At 34.5% G+C, this 21,491-nt stretch overlaps 1 protein-coding gene across 1 annotated transcript in view; it reads right to left on the bottom strand.

Moving 5' to 3' along the window:
* Positions 1–21,491, bottom strand: part of MTREX (Mtr4 exosome RNA helicase) — a 121,194-nt gene that overhangs the window by 70,915 nt on the left and 28,788 nt on the right. Inside the window, exons 7-14 of the mRNA XM_058309088.1 lie at positions 9,318–9,492; positions 8,322–8,412; positions 6,992–7,116; positions 5,818–5,916; positions 5,273–5,375; positions 4,229–4,360; positions 3,254–3,333; positions 1,775–1,885 (exon numbers count right to left, since the gene is read on the bottom strand). Coding sequence (XP_058165071.1) covers positions 1,775–1,885; positions 3,254–3,333; positions 4,229–4,360; positions 5,273–5,375; positions 5,818–5,916; positions 6,992–7,116; positions 8,322–8,412; positions 9,318–9,492 — 916 coding nt within the window. The remainder of the gene's footprint in view (positions 1–1,774; positions 1,886–3,253; positions 3,334–4,228; positions 4,361–5,272; positions 5,376–5,817; positions 5,917–6,991; positions 7,117–8,321; positions 8,413–9,317; positions 9,493–21,491) is intronic.

The raw sequence follows: 21,491 nt of genomic DNA, 5'->3' as shown, positions 1-21,491 counted from the left end.
TAGACCCTACAAAAATAAAACAGACAACATGCTATTCCTTGAAGATGTATTTTATTATTATATATAAATTTATTAAATAATATTGAAATTCCCTTTTATTAATTTACTAATTAGTGAAACTTACTAATTTAGGGAAAATGGTCCTTAAAATTTCCAATGGTTACAACTAGACAGAATACTCCTGCCCTAATTGGCAGTTTTAGACTACGGAAACTTCCTGGCTTGACTGATGACACAACAAAGCAGGGGACTGCTTCAACTATAGAAAATCTGAGGGGAGATCAGAATTAGTGGCTCTTTAAGTTCACTTTTAATACTTGATAACAAAAATAGTAGTATAAGCACACAAAGATGTATGTATTCATCACTGAAGAAATATTAAATAACCTAAAATTTCATCAACAGGGAAAAAGATATGTCTATATTTGTATGTATGTGGATATTTTGGGACATGAATGGGAAGGATGGTCTTTCATTTTTTAATTTACAGGCAAATATTCTATTGGAATTTTACATTCAAAAAGTATTACTTATGGGGAACAGGGACAGCTCAGTGGTTGAGGGACTGCCTCACATGTACAAGGTCCCGGTTCAATCCCCAACACCTCCTAAAAAAAAAATAATGTATTTAAAAAGAAAAGATACTTTGTAAGTGGAACTTAGCGAATACACAAAGCCCAGAAAGGAATATCAAACAAATAGTGATTAATTTTTATCTAAAATACCTCAAAGTAGATTTTCAGGGTTACTACATTTCTTTTAAATATTCTCCCTAGTGCTGAGGTTCTCATAGTAAGTCTCTAGTAATAATTTTTTTATTCTAATATGATTTTAAAACTAAAGTAATCTGGGTCATATATAGGCTTCTGAACTTTTTCCCCATTTTTAATACCCCATTTCTGGATAGAGATTAAAATTGTTTTTAAAAAAATATTTATTTCTCCCCCCTCCTGCACCCTACCCCACTGTCTGCTTTTTGTGTCCATTCACTGTGTGTTCTTCTGTGTCTGCTTGTATTCTCATTAGGTGGCTCTGGGAACCGATCCTGGGACCTTCCAGAGTGGGAGAGAGGCGATAATTCTGAGGTGCTACCTCAGCTCCCTGATCTGCTGCATCTCTTACTGTCTCTCCTTTGTGTTTCTTTTTGTTGCATCATCTTGCTGTGCCAGCTCTCCATGCGGGCCAGCACTCCTGTGCAGGGCAGTACTCTGCGCAGGTCAGCACTCTGCATGGGCCATCTCACCATGTGGGCCAGCTTGCCTTCACCAGAAGGCCCTGGGCATCAAATCCTGGACCTCCTATATGGTAGATGGAAGCCCAATTGCTTGAGCCACATCAACTCTTTTTTTTTTTTAAACCAAATTTTCTTAGGTTAAATTAGAATATGCTCTAAACTCTTTTTCCTAAGTCTAATCAGAAATTCTCCTTGTCTTTTTTAAGATCATTATTTTAATTTGTATGTAGATAGGAGACCAGGTATAGAATCAACCCTCATGTCTAATACTTAAAAATAGCACCTTCCCCAAAATTCCACATATCTAATGGTGCTACCAATTCTTACTTTTAGAAAAGGAAACAAAATTATTTTACTAAAAGCCAAAAATTTCTGAACTATAACTCTACAAATAAAAATCTAATTTACCACCGAAGTCATTCCACATGACCAATTAAAGACACATATACACAAAATTGCCTATAAATAGTGTTCTCTACAATTTTCAAACAGTTCACAGAACACAATTCTGGGGTATCATAAATAAGTATGATATCATACCTTTATCAATCCTTCAGAAAAAAGAATTTCAATAGTTTCCTTCAAAATAGGAAGTAAACCACCATGGTGAATACCAATCCCCCGCTTCAAAAGAGGAAGAACGTGTTCAACCTGTGATTTTGGAATAATATTTATTTAATAAAGCTGTAAGGATAGGGAAATTTTAAAACCTTAAACCCAATTAAGACCAATGGGTTAACGCAAAAAAAGAAAAAATGCTCTGTGTTTAGAGAGGCAGTTACATAACCTTTTGGAATAAAAGCACGATTTTTCTTTTTTTTTGCTATACCGGGCCTGAGGATTGAACCCGGGACCTTGTATGCAGGAAGCTGGTGCTCTACTCCTGAGCCAGGCCAGCTGCCCTCCTTTTGGAATAAAAGCAAAACCCAAACCTGTATTCACAAAGATCACAAAACTCAAAATACAATATAATTCTGGTCTCTCTTTAATTAAAAAGACATGTCATTTTGTTTTAAATATACTTTATAAGGACTATGCTGACTCATTCAAATTTTCTAGCATTATTTCATCACCTCTAAAAAAAATTACAAGCTATGAAGACAAAGTTTGCATCAGCATAAAATACATTTAAAAGATACTGCCAGCTCAAATGAAAGAAAAATACAAATATATTTCATAAAAATATGTACCTTATTTAAAATGAAGTCTTAATTGTCATTAACACTGTATTATGTGCCTTTAAATATCTACTATTAGAACTATGTTAGGATAATAACAATGTCCTGAGACTCTAATAGTTCATCTGCAAGAAAAATTACAATTAAAAGAAAAAAATTTAAACACTATTTTAAATTCTAAGAAACACTCTCTACCTGTAGTCTTATCATAAATCACCAATCAAACAGCATTCATTTGTAAAACGGTATGATCTCCCAATTTTTCTTTTCACAAAACAAAATTTTTATATACAGGGTTGGATTAAAGCAGTTCTCAGCTTCGGCTATACATGAGAATCACCTGAGGAACCTTTAAAAAAATTGTAATGACAAAGCGACACACACCAGACAAATTAAATCAGAATCTCTGGGAGTGGCACTCAGGAAATTCCAATAAATAGCCAAAGAAAGAAAGCCACCAGATTAAAGCAAAGAAGACATTAAATTCTTCACTAAATACATAAACGTCATATATCTCCTCTAGTGTATTGTTTGATAGCCTTATGAACTAAGAAATTTCACTACCTAACACGGGCAGTACAACTTTTTAGTATTATGCACAGAAACATTAATTTGCAAACCATGCTAAGCTTTCAGAGAAAAGTTCCTTCAGACAGCAAATCTTTGCTCCTGTCACCTTTTCAGACCTTTGAAATATAAACCAAGGTATCTTTTCAGTGTACACAGCAAACATTTTCCTGCAATTTTCAGAGTGCAATTTAGTAACAAAATCAGGAAAAGCAAAGTGACTATATATACCACCTTTTAATATCCAGTTTATTTGTTGATGCAAAACACTCACCTGAGGTAGCTTTTTATCTTCATCAGACAAGCAGTCAATTGCATTACTGAATACTTCTTCAACCATTTTCTTTTCTTCATCTAAGAAAAAACACAGGGGTAAAAAATGTTAGAACAAGTCAATGATATCAAACAAATGAAGAAATAAGAGTAACAGAGGAAAAGCAAAGCGTAGCATTTAAGATGGTCACAATTATTTATTACAATTCCTGACTTTAAAAACCTATCATACCTAACCCATGAAAAAGTACTATCTTAAACCAATAGCAATAACTAACTACACTTAGTGTTTTTACATATAAGTATCTCATTTTAAGTTTCATTTACAAGATAGAGGAAATATTATCATCTGTCTTTTACCTACTGAGGAAAGTGAAACTTAACAGTAAATAATTGGCTTTGCTATTATAGCACAGTGCAATTTTTGGTCTAGCTCTTCCGGCATTAGCTGTGTGACTAGGTGAATTATATATACAATTAACACATGGAAATAATTAATTAGCGAACAGCTTTCTTTGTTTGGAGAGCTAGAGCACAGTTAGTAAAGGGCAGGCCTTCCTAGTTTGAATTCTAGAAGAATGAAACAGAGTACTTTCTGTACAGAAGGTGGATGGATCAAGAGATCCACTATTAAGCAGTCCAATAAAGAAAGACAATAATTGAGGAGTTTATGACAATGAAGTATAAGAAGGTATGATTCTAATGTTTCTTGGTAGGGTTCTTTATATTTTACACATACAGCAATGTGCTTTTTATCTTTCAATAAAAGAAGATAGAAGAGAGAGAAGGAAAGACATGAGAAATCAAGGCTTCTCAAATGTTTCCATAAGTGTACTATCTACTACTGTAATGTACATTTCTTCACTGTAAGGTGAAATGCATATCCTAGTAATACACAATAGATTAATGTATTACCAGAAACATATTTTACACACATTTTCACATAATGTTAAAATATACCAAAATTATGTAATACCTGTGTTGAAATCTAGTTTGGTCATCTGAAGAGCATAGGCTTCACAATCTTTCTTACTAAAACTGAAAATAATTACAGGTTGAAAATTTCTTTCCATAATCATCTTTACAATCTTGAACACATTTGATGGCCCTATAAAAAGAGATGCCAATACACAAAAATTAACTCAAAATGGTTCATAGTCCTAAATATAAGAACTAAAATTACAAATACTCTTAGAAGAAAATATAGGAGTAAATTTTTGTGACCTTAAGCTAAGGCAAAGCCTTCTTAAATATGACATCAATGCACAAGTGACAAAAATTTAAAAATACATAAATGGAACTTCATTAAAATTAAAAACTTCTATAAGTCAATAGATATCATCAAGAAAACAAAAAGTTCATTTCTCAAAGAATGGGAGAAAATATTTGCTAATGCTATATCTGTAAGAGGTTTGTCTCTAGAATAAAGAACTCTTCATCTCAGTAATAAAAAAACAAGTAACATAATTTAAAAATGGATAAAGGTTTTTAAGAGACATTTTGCCAAAGAAGATAAACAAATGGTCAATAAACCCATGAAAATACACTCAACATCAGCCATCAGAGAAACGTAAATCAAACCACAATCATACAACTTCACACCCACTAGGATGGCTATAATCAAAAAGTTATATAATAACAAATGAAGATATGGAGAAATTTGTACCCTTATATACAGCTGGTAGGAATGTAAAATGGTGTAGTCAATTTGGAAACAGTCAGTTCCTCAAACAGTTAAATGTAATTACCAAATGACCCAGGAATTCTACTCCTACATATATATCCAAAACAAAGGAAAATATATGTCCACACAAAAGCAACATATAAATGTTTAAAGCAACATTGTTCATAGTAGACAAAAAGTGGAATTAACCCAAGTGTTCAGCAACTGAGGGATAAACAAAATGTGGTATATACCTTTAGAATAGAATGATATTCAGCCATAAAAAGGAATGAAATATACATGCTACAATATGGATGTACCTTAAAACAGTATGCTAAGTCAAAGAAGCCAAATTACCTTTTGTTCCTCCCTTTCGTCCCTTCTGGTCTCCTTTTGCCAAGTCACCTGCATCTCGAAGCACTTGCATCGCTGTATTAAAATTATCTTCTCTGAAGTCACCCTGGGAATCAGAGATTCTGCATGTAATTTTGCTAATATTTCATCATATAATTCAAACATTTTTCATACCTCAAATAAAAACTTTCTCTTATAATGAAAGATAATTTAATATAATAATTAATAATTATAACAAAGTTCAGTAATTAAGACATCATCTGTGTTAAGAATAAAAGGCAATAAAGAGGTAATAAAATTGGTGTCCACAGCCCCCATTCTCCAGACATTTAAAAATATTTGAAAAAGATGGAAATCCAATTTGTAAGAAAAATGCATCCGAAATACATAATTTTTGAAATGAAAATACAGGAAAAAAGTCAATTTTGGATTATAAAGGTAGTTAAGTTAAAAAATAAATGGGTCTCTGTCATTGTTCTCTAGTTTAAGGAAAAACAAGATACAAAATATAAAGTATGACATGATAGAAGAATGAATCACTGCCTTACATTTTCATCAACCACAAGGTGAAGACCATCTCCCCCTGCTGGAAAAATGTAATGTTGCAATGGAGTAGGTCGATAATCTGTGTAAATTACATGGCACGGCTGCAAAAGGAAAGACAAATAAACATAAAATTTTACTTCTTCAAAATAAAAGTGTATATTTGATCTATCTAAAAGACCTTGTGGAAATAAAATTGTGAATTCAGCATTTCAGAGAAAACTTTTTTTTTACAACTTTACTAAGCAAGAGAAAAAAGTGGAAAACTTAGGCCTATCAAATTATACTATCATCTTTTTAATTTACCAGTTCCCTAAACAGGGCCAAATACATGACATGAGCTTCAGTTGATCTGAACCCATACCCTAGAGCTGGGATAACATAATTAAGGAAGATGTCTGTTTCTGGGGAGCAGATACATGGTGATACAGAAGGCGGCACTCTGAACTAAACAAAATGTGACTGTTTTGCCCCACAGAGACTTTTTAAAGCCTTACTAAAACAGCAAGTTGATCTATCTTCTCCAGAAGATCCACTGGGTTTCTATCCTACAGAAGGAACATGGGGCAGTGGTATAAAATTCTATCAGAGAGTTCATAAAAAGATAAAAATAAGGTCATGAGAATATCAGTGTAAAGGAAAAATAAGGACAGGAAAATAAACCCAAGAATAAATTCAGTACACATCAACAAATGCTTATTATAAGGCCCCATACAGCTGCTAAAGATGGACTAGAAAAGTAAAGAGAAACACAGTAAAAAGTTTAAATTCTCATATGATTAAAGCAAATTAGAGGCTCAGGAGGTGCCCAGGTTTCTCTGGTACTGAGGTCTTAGAGGAAATTCTCTACTGCGTATTTCCAGCTCACCTTATCAGTCAATACAGTAGAGGTCACAAACCTGGCAGATCATCAGAATCAACCCAGGAACTTTTGAAAATTAGAGATCCCAAAGCCGCATTCCCATAGGTTTTCATTTATTGAACTTAGTATAACGCTCAGAAATCAACACTTTTAAAAAGCTAGCCAGTTGATTTTGATAATATGTCTGATCTGAGAACTAGTATCACATTAAAACGTCTTCTTTATTCTAGGCAACATTAGGAATAAAGCATAGGACACAGCAAGGCAAACCTATAACATTTTGAATATTGAAGCATGAGAAAAGGTAAAGAAAATACCTGTTTATGTAAATGGCAAATCCATTCTGCAAACTGTCGAGCATTTGGAATAGTAGCAGAAAGAAAAACATAGTGGACATTATCAGGAAGCAAAATAATAGTTTCTTCCCACACCACACCACGCTCTGGAAAAAAAAATAAAACAATCATACCTTGGAATCCAATGTCTCTTTATGTCTGACAGTACCTAAAATTATTTTCTCTCAAGCTCAATAATTAGAATGCAGTCCACTTAACACAAGATAGGTTCAGCCCTTATGGCAAACAACTTTAGTTCTCACCATGAGTTTATTCAGTAGACCTAATCACTACAAATACAATATACTCTAAAATAACACTTTGCAAAGAGTAGTTCCAGGCTGAAATCCTTTCAACCAGCATGAAACAAGCCCCAGTTACAAGGCCAGGAGACAGTATTTCCATTTTTGAGAAGCAGAGTTAATGACTTGTACAAAGTTACAGCAACAAAATTGGAAGATACACCATACTATTCTATACAGCATCTTTCACCCAAATTATATGCATGAGCCTTTGGAAGTTAAAGAAAGATGTGGTGAACAACAGAACTATAAGTCAATTTTTATTAAAATAGACAATAAAACCCAGAAAAACAAGTTTCATAGTTCCACCTAAAATAAATCAATACAGGATTAATGATTTTAAAACTATAACAACTCTGGTCAGAATTTATTTTTGTGAATCTGAAAAGGGTTAAATGCTTTAGATAATTTCTTAAATTGTCAAAATACCTAAATTTTAAGTATGTAGTATTAAATAGTTTAACTTTTAAATGTGTTTGTTGATACTAGCCCCCACCCCCAAATATTTCAAGTATACTTACTTTTACATTAATTTAATATCCCAAGTAAAGGGAAATTTATAATTTTTCTTTTTGCTCATTTGTATTTCATAATCTTCACTTTATTTTTTTTTACATTAAACATGGATTTCTGTCTAACTTTTGCAAAGTGCTTTTAAAAACTAAAATAACAATCAGAAAAGTTATATTTGTTAGCCAGAAGTTTGGGAATTTTTTTTTAACATGAGTTACATTAGAGTGATCTCTATTAAAAGCAAACCAGTTTTGATTCCATTCGCTTTATTTGAAATTGTATCTCCTCACCCAGGAAAAGTTACTATTTGAGGAACTATATTTAAATTAGATATTGGAAATAATACATCATGTCAGCAATTTAAAGAAAAAGTTTATCACAATACCAGCCATATCAAAATCCAAAGCACTTTTAACCTCTTGTTCAAAATTCTTAAGGCCAGTCTTAAGGTGAAATGTGTCACAAATCTCAAAAATACCATAAAATATACACAATACCTGAATCTCTCATGTAATGAATTTCATCAAATATAACCCAAGCAACTTCTCGCATAACTTCAGAACCTCTGTACAGCATACTTCTCAAAATCTACAGAAAAGACAAAAATTAGGTAGGTGTGTGGCAAAACAAATAATAGTTAAACAAAACTTTTTTTTCTAAGAAGGGATTGGGGAAAAAACTTTTAAATGGAAACAAATTAAGTTTCGGGGATTACATACCTCAAATATATTTACAAACCAAACAATATTCCTTTTTCTCATAAAACCAATTCAAATGATAATCCGTCATTAGAAATCTGCTACAATCCAGGGAGAGAATAATTATCACCTCTACTCTTCATGTCTCACTTAGGAAGATAAGTTCTTAAGCACAGCACCTATTTTAAAAGCCATACTTTCTAAGGTATGAGAGCAACTGAAATTATCTTCTACCCAACATGCTGGACCTCATTTGTGTCTATTTTTTATACCTATATCTCTTTACAACATAAACACTTTCTAGCACCCGTTATCCTTAATTTTCAAGGTAAAGGAAATCATCCACAGACAGAAGAAAGTTTTAAGGATGGAAAATAAACTTACTTTGGGCACCAAAAGGAAAACTGAACACCACCTTGGCTGGTTCTCCAAACGATAAGATAACCTGTTGTTTCTAGTGTACTACTTGTATGAAACTATGCTTGAAACTATATACAAAGCTGTGAAAACACTTTGATGTTACTGACAGTAACAAGCCTTTAAAGATACTTGATGAAGAAAAATTGTATCCATATTTTATGACAACTAACAGAAATACTGGCAATTTAGAAATACATTTATAAAATCACTAAAACATTTTAAGATGAAGGTTTTCCTTTTAAAATAAATGTACTCAGAAAGTAAAGTGCTACATTTTATTTATATAGTGCAAATTATAAAGCATTGGATGTTATAATTGAATACATGTTAATGAAATTAAAAAAGAAAACAATGGATGAGGCCTATATAAATTACCTCTGTGGTCATAACAAGACAAGATGCTGTAGGATTAATCGTAACATCTCCAGTCATCAGGCCAACATCTTGGAATTCTTCATACATTTCACGGTATTTCTGGTTACTGAGGGCTTTAATTGGGCTGGTAAATATTACACGCTGTTTTTCTCTTAAGGCCAATGCAATGGCATACCTAAAAATGTGAAATCAAGTAAGAATGAGATGATTACAAAACCTTTTCTTCAAGTTTTCTGAATTTTATTCCATTAATACGTAAACTACCTCCAAATTTTCCCTTGACTTGTCTTAAATGGACTTTGCAAAATGTAAATACCTTATTCTCTTTACTATAGACAAACTACTGTACAATAATTATTGACAAATCTGAAATGTACTGGCCTAACTAAACAAGAACATTTGCATTTCAACATGTCTGGGAGTTAATGTAACCTAATTACTAATAATGATTTCTAATGATTATTCTATTTTTTTGCAAACAAGCAAAATACTTTCAGTTCTGAAAATCAGACCCCCGAAGTTCAGAACCTTTGCTATCAGTTTCTACAGAGACAGACTACATAAATTATTAGGAAGGGCTAGAAAATAAAGGTTTCTCTTTTTTTGAGTTTCATAAGTTAATCCACATGTATTCCTTCTCAAAACATATTTATCAAATCGTTCGTTTGAAAATTATGATAGGTTCTGATTAGGGAAAAGTTTTTCCACTGACATTACTAGAAGGTAATAGAATAGCTTTGGTTTGTTGTTTTTTTTTTAAATAATTCAACTGAGTTAAATATTTCAATATAGACCATGAAATCAGGATTAAGCTTAGCACTATAGCAGATTCTCCTTGATTAAGATAGTTTCTACTGTCAACAGGTTTATAAATATTTGGGGAGATAAAAATAGTATTTACCCTGCCCTTGCCCCAAACAGTAGGGGTAAAAATATTTTAAAAAATTGTTATCTAAACAATCATGATCAAATATGAATTATAAGAAATATATATAAAATACAAAATAGAAAGATGCTACAAATATTATCCAGTTTTGACAAAAAAAGAGGAAGATATGCAAAGAAACAGGAACATGTGATCCATACTTTGGGGGGAAAAAAGCAGAAATAATAAATTGATTCTGAATGAACCCAGACCTTAGACTTCGCAGATGAAAACTTCTAAGTAGCTATCATAACGTCCAAAAAAAGTAAAGGAAACTATGTTCTAAGAATTAAATGAAAATAAGATGATGATTCAATAGGCAATCTCAGCACAGAGAAACCAAAATTATAACAATATAATCAATGGAAACTCTACATTGAAAAGTATAATAATAGAAATGAAAAACTCAGTAAATGGGCTCAAAGCAAATTTGAGATGGCAGAAAAAAGAATCAGTGAATATGTAGGTAAATCAAATGGAAATTATAAAATAGAAAGAGAGAAAAATATTGAAGAAAAATGAAGAAACACACAGAGACCTATGAGACAACCTCAAGTATCCCAATATACATGTAATGGAAGTTCCAAAATGAAAGGGGACAGGAAAATATGTGAAAATTAATAACAGAAAAACTTCCTGGATTATCAAAAACAAAAAACACATTAACCACAGATGCTAGACATGAAAAATGACAAAGGTAGCAATAGAGTCTCCAAACCAGTAAGAGAAAAACAATTTAACATACAGAGGGACAACAACATAATTAAAGCTGACTTCTCATCAGAAACAATGAAGCAACAATGTCAGGAGAATAACATATTCATAGCATTGAAAGAAAAAACTGTCAAAGGAGAATTCTATATCCAGCGACAGTATTTTTCAAAAACAAAGGAGAAATGAAGACAAAAATAAAATAAATAAATAAAACCTGAAAGTTCACTGTTAACAGATTTGCCCTGATATCTAGAAATATTTTTTTTAAATCTTTCAGGCTGAAAGGAAACGACACCACATGGTAACCTGAAACCCCAGGAAAGAATAAACAGCACCAGAAATGGTATCAATATGTGTAAATAAGGATAAACATAAAAGACTGTGGGTATGTGAGCATGCATATGGTTATATATACCTGTGTGCACACAAACATTTCCCCTTTGTTCTCTTAATATTTTTGAAAACATAAGACCCTTTAAAGCAATTAATTGCCCTGTTACTGGGCTTGTAAAATTTATATAGATATATAAGACAAATATAAAGCAAAAAAGCAAGGGGAAATAGAGATATTAGAGCAAGATTTCAATATTTTAAAGAAATTGTGATTGTGAGTTAGCCAAAGATACATTGTATAAGCTCTAGGTCAACCACTAAAAACACAGCAAAAATAAATGCAAATGAATCAACAGAGGAATTAAAATGGTACTCTACAAAATACTTGTCAAACACACAAAAACTAATGTCAAAGAAATATATCCTTAACCACGAATATCTTCTGCCCCCTCCCCCTTACAGGGTATGCCAGTTAAATAAAAGTGACACAGAAAACTTTACAGCTCCATCCGTCATTGTTTATGCATAGGAATGTGCATTTCAGGTGTATTTTCCTGGTTTACAGTTTTACCTATTTGGCTATACTAAGGAGAGGTTCCAGCCAGAGCTGCTTAGATACTGGGCATCAGAGCATCGGGATGAGAGAAGCACACCCAAAAAAATGAGGGGAGGGGAGAGGAAAAGATGAAATAAACCACTCCAATCAAAATACGGGATTATCAACATGGATGAAAAAAACGATATCCAACAATATGCTCTCTACAAAAGATGCACATCAAATTCAAACACACAGACTGAAAGTAAAAGGATTAAACAGGGCACACCATAAAAACTAATCATAAAAAAGTCCAATTAATATCAGACAAAATTGACTTTTAAAAGAACAATTTCCTAGAAAAAAACAGGGGTATTCGATAATGATAAAATTTCAATGCATCAGGAAAATGTAACAATTATAAATGTATATGCAATTAATATCAAATGTCTAATATAGGAAGAACAAACTGACAGTTGAAAGAGGGAACAGACAAGTCAACAATAACAATTAGAGACAGCAATACTATCTCTCAGTAACTAATAGAACAATTAAACCAAAAGCAGTGAAACTACGGAAGACCTGAATATCACCATCAACCAACTTACCTGCCATACATAAATTACTATACTTAACAATATAGAAAATTCTTTTCAAGCACACACAACACATTCTCCAGGAATAGACCATATGGTAGGATATAAACAAGTACATTCATTTTAAAATACTGAAATAATATATAGTATCTAGTCCAATTATAAGAAAACTAAATTCAAAATCAAACACTAAAAGATATATTGGAAATTGCCAATGTGTGGAAAGTAAACAAAATGTCACAAGAAACACTAGAAATTAACTTGAATGAAAATGAAATGCAACATTATGAAATATTATGATATGCATATAAAGCAATTATGAGAAATTTTTTGTTTTAAATGCTTATATTAAACATGAAGAATTATCTAAAACCAACTAAGTTTCCACCAAGAAATTGTGAGGGGGAAAAAAAAAACAAATCACACTCAAAGTAAAGGAAATAATGATCAGAGCACAAATCAGTGAGAGAGAAAAGAGAAAAATCAATAAAAATAAAGGTTGATAAAAACAGATAAACAATTAGCTAAAACTGCCAAGTAAAAGGAGAAGGCACAAAAGATGAAAATCAGGAATGAAAGAAAAAACATCACAGAAGACCCCACAGATAATGAGTTTAAAGAAATTATATTAATAATTTCTGTCAACAAATTAGACAAATTTAGATGAAACAGACTATTTCTAGATAGATACAAATTATAAAATCTGACTCAAGAAGAAAAAATCAGAACAGACCTATATAGAGTAAAAATATTGAATTACAACATAGAAATCTTCCCAGAAAGAAAAGTCTAAGTTCAGATGACTTAACTCTTGAACTCTACCTCACATTTAAAGAATACCAACACTACACAAACTGTTTCAGAAAACAGATTTTCTCACTGATTTTATGAGATCAGTTATTACTATGATACCAAAGCCAGATGAAAAGAGCCTAAGTGTGGAGTGGGTGTAGTTTAGTGGTTCAGTGCCTGCTTTGCATGTACAAGGTCCTGGGTTCAACACCCGGGTACCTCCTAAAAAATAAAAAAATATATGTGTGTGTATATATATATATATATATAGTGTAAGAAAGCTCTTTCACAAAGACAGACACAAAAAAACCTTTTAACAAAACACTGGCAAACTGAATATGGTAACATATACAAATGATCACCTGCAATGAACAACTGGATTTATCCCAGGAATGCAAGGTTGGTTTAACATTAGAAAGTTAATGTAATATACCAAATGAATGGGGGGCTGATTACCTCAATAAATGGAAAAAGCATCTGAAAAAATTAATACTTCTTGATAAAACAAAAACTCTTGATTTTTTAAAATTTGTTTTTATATATTCACAAGTAGGAATAGAAAGGAATTTCCTCAACCTGAAAAAGGGTACCTAGAATCACCAACAACTAAAATCATATTTAATGGTCAAAGACCAAGAAAAGCTTTTCCTATAAGATCAGGAACAAGGTAAGGATGCCCCCCTCACTACTTTTATTCAACACTGTACAGGATGCAGACTGCACGTGCAAAAACAAAAAGAAGTTAAAGGAACATATATTGGAAAGAAAGAGGTTAGGGTGTCTTTTTTTCACAGGTAACATGATCATCTATGTAGAAAATCCTATGGAGTGTACAAAAAAGTGATTTGAACTACTGAGCCCAGGATACAATACCAAATATAAAAAATTCAATTTTATTTCAACATATAAGCCACGAACAATCCAAATATGAAACTATGAAAATAATTCCATTCATAATAGGACGATACATAAAATTCTTAGGAATTTAAGAAAACTGTGTAAGACCTGTACAATTAAACCTACAAAATACTGTGAATTAAAATTAGAAAAGGGAAGCAGACTTGGCCCAGTGGTTAGGGCGTCCATCTACCACATGGGAGGTCCACGGTTCAAACCCCAGGCCTCCTTGACCCGCGTGCAGCTGGCCCATGCGCAGTGCTGATGCGCACAAGGAGCGCCGTGCCATGCAGGGGTGTCCCCCGCGTAGGGGAGCCCCACGTGCAAGGAGTGCCCCCCATAAGGAGAGCCGCCCAGTGCAAAAGAAAGTGCAGCCTGCCTAAGAATGGCACTGCCCACATGGAGAGCAGACACATGATGATGCAACAAAATGAAACACAGATTCCCGTGCCACTGACAGCAACAGAAGCAGACAAAGAAGATGACGCAGCAAACAGACACAGAGAACAGACAACTGGGGTGGGGGGGGGGGGGAGAAAAATAAATAAATAAATAAATCCTTTTTTTTTTAAATTAAAGAAGACCTAAGTAAATGGAGACATACATATCATTTTCATGGACTGGAAAACTCAGTATTGTTGAGATGATAATTCTCTCAAAATGATCTATAAGTTCAACAAAATCCCTACCAAAATTCCAGCAGGCTTTTGTGGTAGAAATTAACTCAAAAATTTTATTTGGGAATGCAAAAGATCTAAAAGAGCCTAAACAATTTTGAAAAAGAACAAACAAAAGGACTCTCATTACCTTATTTCAATACCTATTATAAAGCTAAACAAAGTGTAGTACTGGTGTAAAGACAGATACAGAGATCAACAGAACACAAAATTCAAAAAGAAACCCACACATTTATAGTCAATTCAAAGGAAATTCAATAGACAAATCAAGTCAAAGGTAATTCAGTGGGAAAAACAGCTTACCCTAATGGAACAATCAGCTATCCACATGAAAAGGCGAAGTTAGACCCTTGTCCCATATAACACACAAAAGCTAACTCAAAGAGAACCAAAATCTAAATATGAGAGCCTATACTATAAAAGAAAACATAAAAAACATATGTAATCTTGGGACAGGCAAAAATTTCTTAAACATGATATTAAAAGCATGCTTGATCCATAAAAGAAAAATTGAGAAACTGAACTTTGTCCTACATGATATCATAAGAAAGCTAATATGCCAAGGAACAGGGTAAGACAAAATATTTGTAAATCATGTTTCTATAAATAACTTGCAGTAGCTATAATAAAGAACTATTAAAATGCAGTAAGACACATTTCTATTAGAATACAAAACTCAATTTTAAAATAAGCATAAGACTGAAATTCACATTTTACCAAAGATACATAGATGGCTGATAAGCACATAAAATGACACTTAATATCATTGGTCATTAGAGAAATTCAAATTAAAACAACTATATGGATTTGCAGGAAGATGAAGGATTCGAGAGGCAAAGGGATCACTTATCGCCAAGAAAAAATACCAAGAGGACAGGCATAGACTATCTGGACTGCTCTGAGGCTCAGAACACACACCACCCAGAAGAAGAGAAAAAGCAAAGAAGTGTCGGCTGGCTAGAAAAACCCCATGAGTAAAGGTGCAGCCGCAGCATCTGGCACCCACCCCACTATCCGCTGCAACTGCAGCGACTTTGAACTGCAGTGGCTGTGGACCTATGGGGTTGCAGGGATCCTCTTTCTCAAGAAAGGGAGAGGGAAGGACATGTCTACAGCAAATTCTGGCCAGGGAACTTGGTTTGCTGCATTAGAGGTGTTGCATATTTCCAGGCTGGGTAAGGCCATGACATTGTTTGCCCTGAGAGCCAATAGGGAGCTAAAGATAATCTGCCTTTACAAACACCCTCCCTACTGCCCTGGGCTGGCTGCTGAGGAGGCAGAGAAGGAGGGTGTGGCTGGTCAAGGTTGGAGAACAGCTTTTGATAAAGTCTGCTTGTGAGGGCTGGCCAGCCCTAAGGACACTGCTGCACCACAAATTGCAATTACACTGAATGTATACCCCACTGTTACATGGGGTCTGAGCTGCGTGGTCTGCCCAAGAGCGCCACCTGCTGGCAGAACAGAAATGTGCCCAAAATGAGAAAAGTAATCAAAGAGGCAGAAACCAGAGTCAAGGTACTACATATTGCTAGACAAAATATAAATACAAATAAGCCAGAGACTGGAACAGAATAGCAGCTATGTACGGCAAGGGAAATACAGAGAGATTGAGTGGTGATGAATTTTTGTTTTATTATTACTGGAATAATAATACTGTAATAATGCTGTAATAATGACTGAATTGATGAATGTGTAATATGTGATTATAACAAATACCACTGATTGTACACTTTCGATGGACTGTATGTTTTATTAAAATGTATTAGGGAAGCAGACTTGGCCCAATGGATAGGGCGTCTGCCTACCACATGGGAGGTCTGCGGTTCAAACCCTGGGCCTCCTTGACCCGTGTGGAGCTGGCCCATGCGCAGTGCTGATGCGCGCAAGGAGTGCCGTGCCACGCAGGGGTGTCCCCTGCGTAGGGAAGCCCCACACGCAAGGAGTGCGCCCCATAAGGAGAGCCACCCAGCACGAAAGAAAGTGCAGCCTGCCCAAGAATGGCACCACACACACGGAGGGCTGACACAAGATGATGCAACAAAAAGAAACACAGATTCCCAGTGCTGCTAAGGATAGAAGCGGTACACAGTAAATGGACACAGACAGCAGACAATGGGGGGGTGGGGTGGGGAAGGAAGGGGAGAGAAATAAGTAAATAAATCTTAAAAAAAAAAAAGACTCAACTACGTAGGAATTAGTTTCACCAGGAATGTAAAGGATCTGTATTCAGAAAACTACAAAACATTGCTAAAAGAAAATCAAAGAGGACAAATTGAAGGACATTCTGTGTACATGGACTGGAAGACTAAACATCACTAAAATGTCAATTCTACACAAATTTATTAAGAGATTCAATGCAATACTGTAGCAGTTTGATATTATTGATAAATTCCAAAGCGAAATATTGGATTTTGTTTGTAAACTGGTCTTTTCCTCTGGGCATATTAGAGTGTATTAGATTCAGAGGTTTTACTTTTACTGGATTAAATAATGATTAAGGCTTTGATTGGGCCATGTCAGGAGGATGTTGTATCCCCATCCCCTTGGTGGGTGGGGACTCACAGAAAAACCACACAGCAGAGATGGAGGCTGGAGTTTTGAACTGGAGCCTGGGAAGTGAACACACAGGAGAAGAACATAGAGGAATAGCACCGGCTCCTTAGACACAGCAGAAGTCCCAGGGAGAGAGACAGAGGCAGTCATCTGATAATCTACAGCTGGCCTTGTGGAGCAAGCAGGGCAGCTGAGCACAGAGAGAAACAAGCCCCAGGAAGAGAGGAACCCAGAAGGCCTGTACCCTTGCCGATATTGGCAGCCATCTTGCTCCAACATGTGGCAATTGATTTTGGTGCGGGAGGTAACTTACACTGGATGGCCTGGTAACTGTAAGCTTCTACCCCAAATAAATACCCTTTATAAGCCAACACATTTCTGGTATTTTGGATTAGCACTCCTTTGGCTAATATAAATACCAATAGAATTCTAAAACGATATTTTACAGAAGTTTTAAAAAGTCAACTATCAAATTTATTTAGAAGAGAAAGGAGACCTAATAGCCAAAAACATCCTAAAAAAGAATGAAGTCAGAAGATTCACACTTCCTGAACTTGAGGTATATTATAAAGCTACAGTGCTCAAAAGAGCATGGTATTAACATAAAGACAGATACAGAGATCAATGGACTAGAACTGAGAGTTCAAAATTGATCCTCACAGGGAAGCGGACTTGGCCCAGTGGTTAGGGCGTCTGTCTACCACATAGGAGGTCCGCGGTTCAAACCCGGGCCTCCTTGACCCATGTGGAGGTTTCCCATGCGCAGTGCTGTTGCGTGCAGGAGTGCGGTGCCACAAAGGGGTGTCCCCCGCGTGGGGGAGTCCCACGCACAAGGAGTGTGCCCCATAAGGAGAGCCGCCCAGAGTGAAAGAAAGTGCAGCCTGCCCAAGAATGGCGCCACACACATGGAGAGCTGACACAACAAGATGACGCAACCAAAAGAAACACAGATTCCCATACCGCTGACAACAACAGAAGCGGACAAAGACGACGCAGCAAACAGACGCAGAGAACAGACAACCGGGGTGGGGGGGTGGGGGGGTGGGGAAGGGGAGACAAATAAATAAATAAATAAATATTTTTTTAAAAAAAATTGATCCTCACACCTTTATAGTCAAGTGATTTCTGATAAGCCTACCAAGTCCACTCTTCTGGGACAGAACAGTCTCTTCAACAAATTGTGCTGGGAAAATTGGATATCCAAAACCAAAAGAATGAAAGAAGATCCCTATCTCATTCCCTATATAAGAAACAACTCAAAATAGATCAAAGGCCTAAACATAAAAGGCCAGGACCATAAAATTCCTAGAAGTTAATGTAGGGAAGTATCAACAAGACTTTGCATTAGGTGAGGGTATCTTAAACCTTACACCTAAAACACAAACAATGAAGTCATGAAGCATATGACAATATGGATCAAACTGAAGGACGTTATGTTGACTGAGGCAAGCCAGGTACAAGAGGAAAAATACTGGATGATTTATCAATTATGAACTAAATATAATGAGCAAACTCATCGACTTAATAGCTAGAATATAAATCACCAGAAGATAGAACGTGGTTAGACAATGGAAAGCTGAGGTTTAATCTGTGCAGAATTGGTAAAAAGCTATTTTTAAATGTCTAGAAATGAACAGAAATGGTGAAAGCAGAACACAGGATTTGTAATTAGTAATGCTAACATATGGGTATGAGAGTGGCTTGGTTTTTTTTGTTGTTGTTGTTTAGTTTTATTTTGGAGTAATGACAATGCTCTAATATTTACTGATGTGATAAATGCACAACTCTATATCAAATGCCAATGACTGTATACTTTAGATAAACGATATGGTGTATGAACTGGTTGGGGGAAAATACAACAAATAGAGGATATAGTTAGTAGTAATACTTTGAAGATGCTCTTTCATAATTTGTTACAAATGTTTCACAACAATGCAAGATATTGTGGTGGGTCAATGTACAAGGGCCCTACAGGATGTTATGCAAGTTTGTTTTGTGAGTTCACAACTTTTACTATATGCTTATTTTTTATGTATGTTCATATATGCATAATATACTTCAATAAGTTGTTTTTGGAAAAAAAAATATGGTGACTGTCACCATATAAATGACTGTAATAAAAAAGGTTAACTATACCTAGTACTGATGAGATTATAGAGAAACTGGTAGCATCATATATTGCTGACAAAAATATAAATGGTACAGCCAGCCTGGAAAAAAGTTCAGCAGTTTCCTAAAGAGATAAATATATACTGACATAAAATTGACCAATTCCATTCCTCAATATCCACCCAAAAGAAATGAAAACATGTATCTACATAGAGATTTATACATTAGTATTTATATCTATGTTACTCATAATAGCCCAAAATATGAAAAGATTCAAAAATCCATTAGCTGGCAGATAAACAAAACTTCACATATATATACAATGGAATAGTACTCAGGAATGAGAAAAAAATTAGAACTAGTGAAAGAGCCAACAATATGAATGACTCTCCAAAACATTATGCTAGGTGAAAAAAATAACATAAAAGGCTCTATATTATATGATCCCATTTATACAAAATTTCTAGAAAAGGCAAGATTATAGAGACAGAAAACAGACGAGTATTTGCCTGGCAATGATGGTAAGAGTAGTTCTGAATGCAAACATGTACGAGAGAACTAACTATATTGATCGAAGTGCTCTAAAGTCAGTGATGGTTGTACATCTGTACAAATTTACTAAAACTCACTGAACTGTACTTATACAATGGGTAACTTTCATGGTATGTAAATTAAATAATAACAAAGCTGTTTAGAAAAGAGATACACACACATGGAATAAAAAACCAGTAGTGCCAGGACAACTACTAAATTAAATAAAGGATTCTTGAAGTTAGAATTACTGAAAGTTAACATATAAAAGATGCAAAAATACTATCCCAAGTTCAAAAAGCAATATCCACATTTAGAATTGCTCAGTTCCTTTCAAACAGATGAATCACCTGCAGATCTTCTTAAAATGCAGATTCTAATTCAGAAAGTCTAGCGTGGGGCCTAATCTGCCTAAGTAAGTTCCCGAGTGAAACTAAAGTGCCCAGTCAAAGGACCATATTTTAAATAGTAATACTCTAGAATCACTGTCTTCAAATCTATTTTGGAAGAAAAGATACCTATCAAAACAAAATATACTTAACATATGAGTATTTATTTATAAATTAGATACATATACTACTATAGTAATATATATAAAGGAAACTTCCCTTACACCTAAGATAGAGTAAAAGAGGTTGGCTTTCCCCATCCACCAAAACCAAGTATAATACAGGACAAAATATCTGAAACAATGGTTTCAGACACTGAACATAACAGTAATCCCTGAGAAAGGGGAAACATCGAGGTAATCCCAGATTACGGGCTTCCATAAATTGAGCAGGCAGCAGTATGTGAGTCAAGGGAGGCCAAGGCAGCTAGACTGCAAGGCAAAATACCAGAGGGAATAAGTGTACAGAGAGAAATTACTGAACATCTGCCAAACATTTCCCTGAGTCTTCAAGTAAGTACTGATTAGTAAATAAGTGTTAGGAAACTATCAGAGACCAGGGAAAAGCCACCTAAAAGAAACAGAAACAAAAATGAATAACACACAGGGCTAGGAGTAATTTAGGTTCCCACCAGCCACAGTTGGAAACACGATAACCCAGGTGATACTGTGTAGAATGCCAAGAAGGGTACTAAAGGGAAAATTAGCCCTAAACTAAATTAAATACTGCTCTGGTTCCTCCTTAAGAAAAATATCATGAAAGCAATCCTTGTAAATATTAAATTTTTTCCACATAACTTTATTGTACCACAGAACAAATTTCAATAATATTTATAGGAATGAAAAAAAGAAAATCCAGCACCCAAAAAGGTAAAATTTACAATGTCCGGCATCCAATAAAAAATTATCAGGCATGCCAAAGATGTACTGTGTATGGTAAAGGGGGGTGGGATGGACAAAGTGTGAAAAATGTATGCTACAGACCATGCTTGGTGTTAACAGTCTGATGATATTACCTCATAATCTGTAACAGATGTTCCACCATGGGGTGGTGAGTTGGTGAAGGGGTGTTGGATGGGAATTCTATACATGTGCATGATTGTTTTGTAAGTTCACAACCTCTG

This window comes from Dasypus novemcinctus, chromosome 2 (genome assembly GCF_030445035.2).
Source record: "Dasypus novemcinctus isolate mDasNov1 chromosome 2, mDasNov1.1.hap2, whole genome shotgun sequence".
In the NCBI taxonomy this organism is placed as follows: domain Eukaryota; kingdom Metazoa; phylum Chordata; class Mammalia; order Cingulata; family Dasypodidae; genus Dasypus; species Dasypus novemcinctus.
Note: the sequence above shows the minus strand (reverse complement) of the source record. Positions and strands in the feature narration are given on the sequence as shown.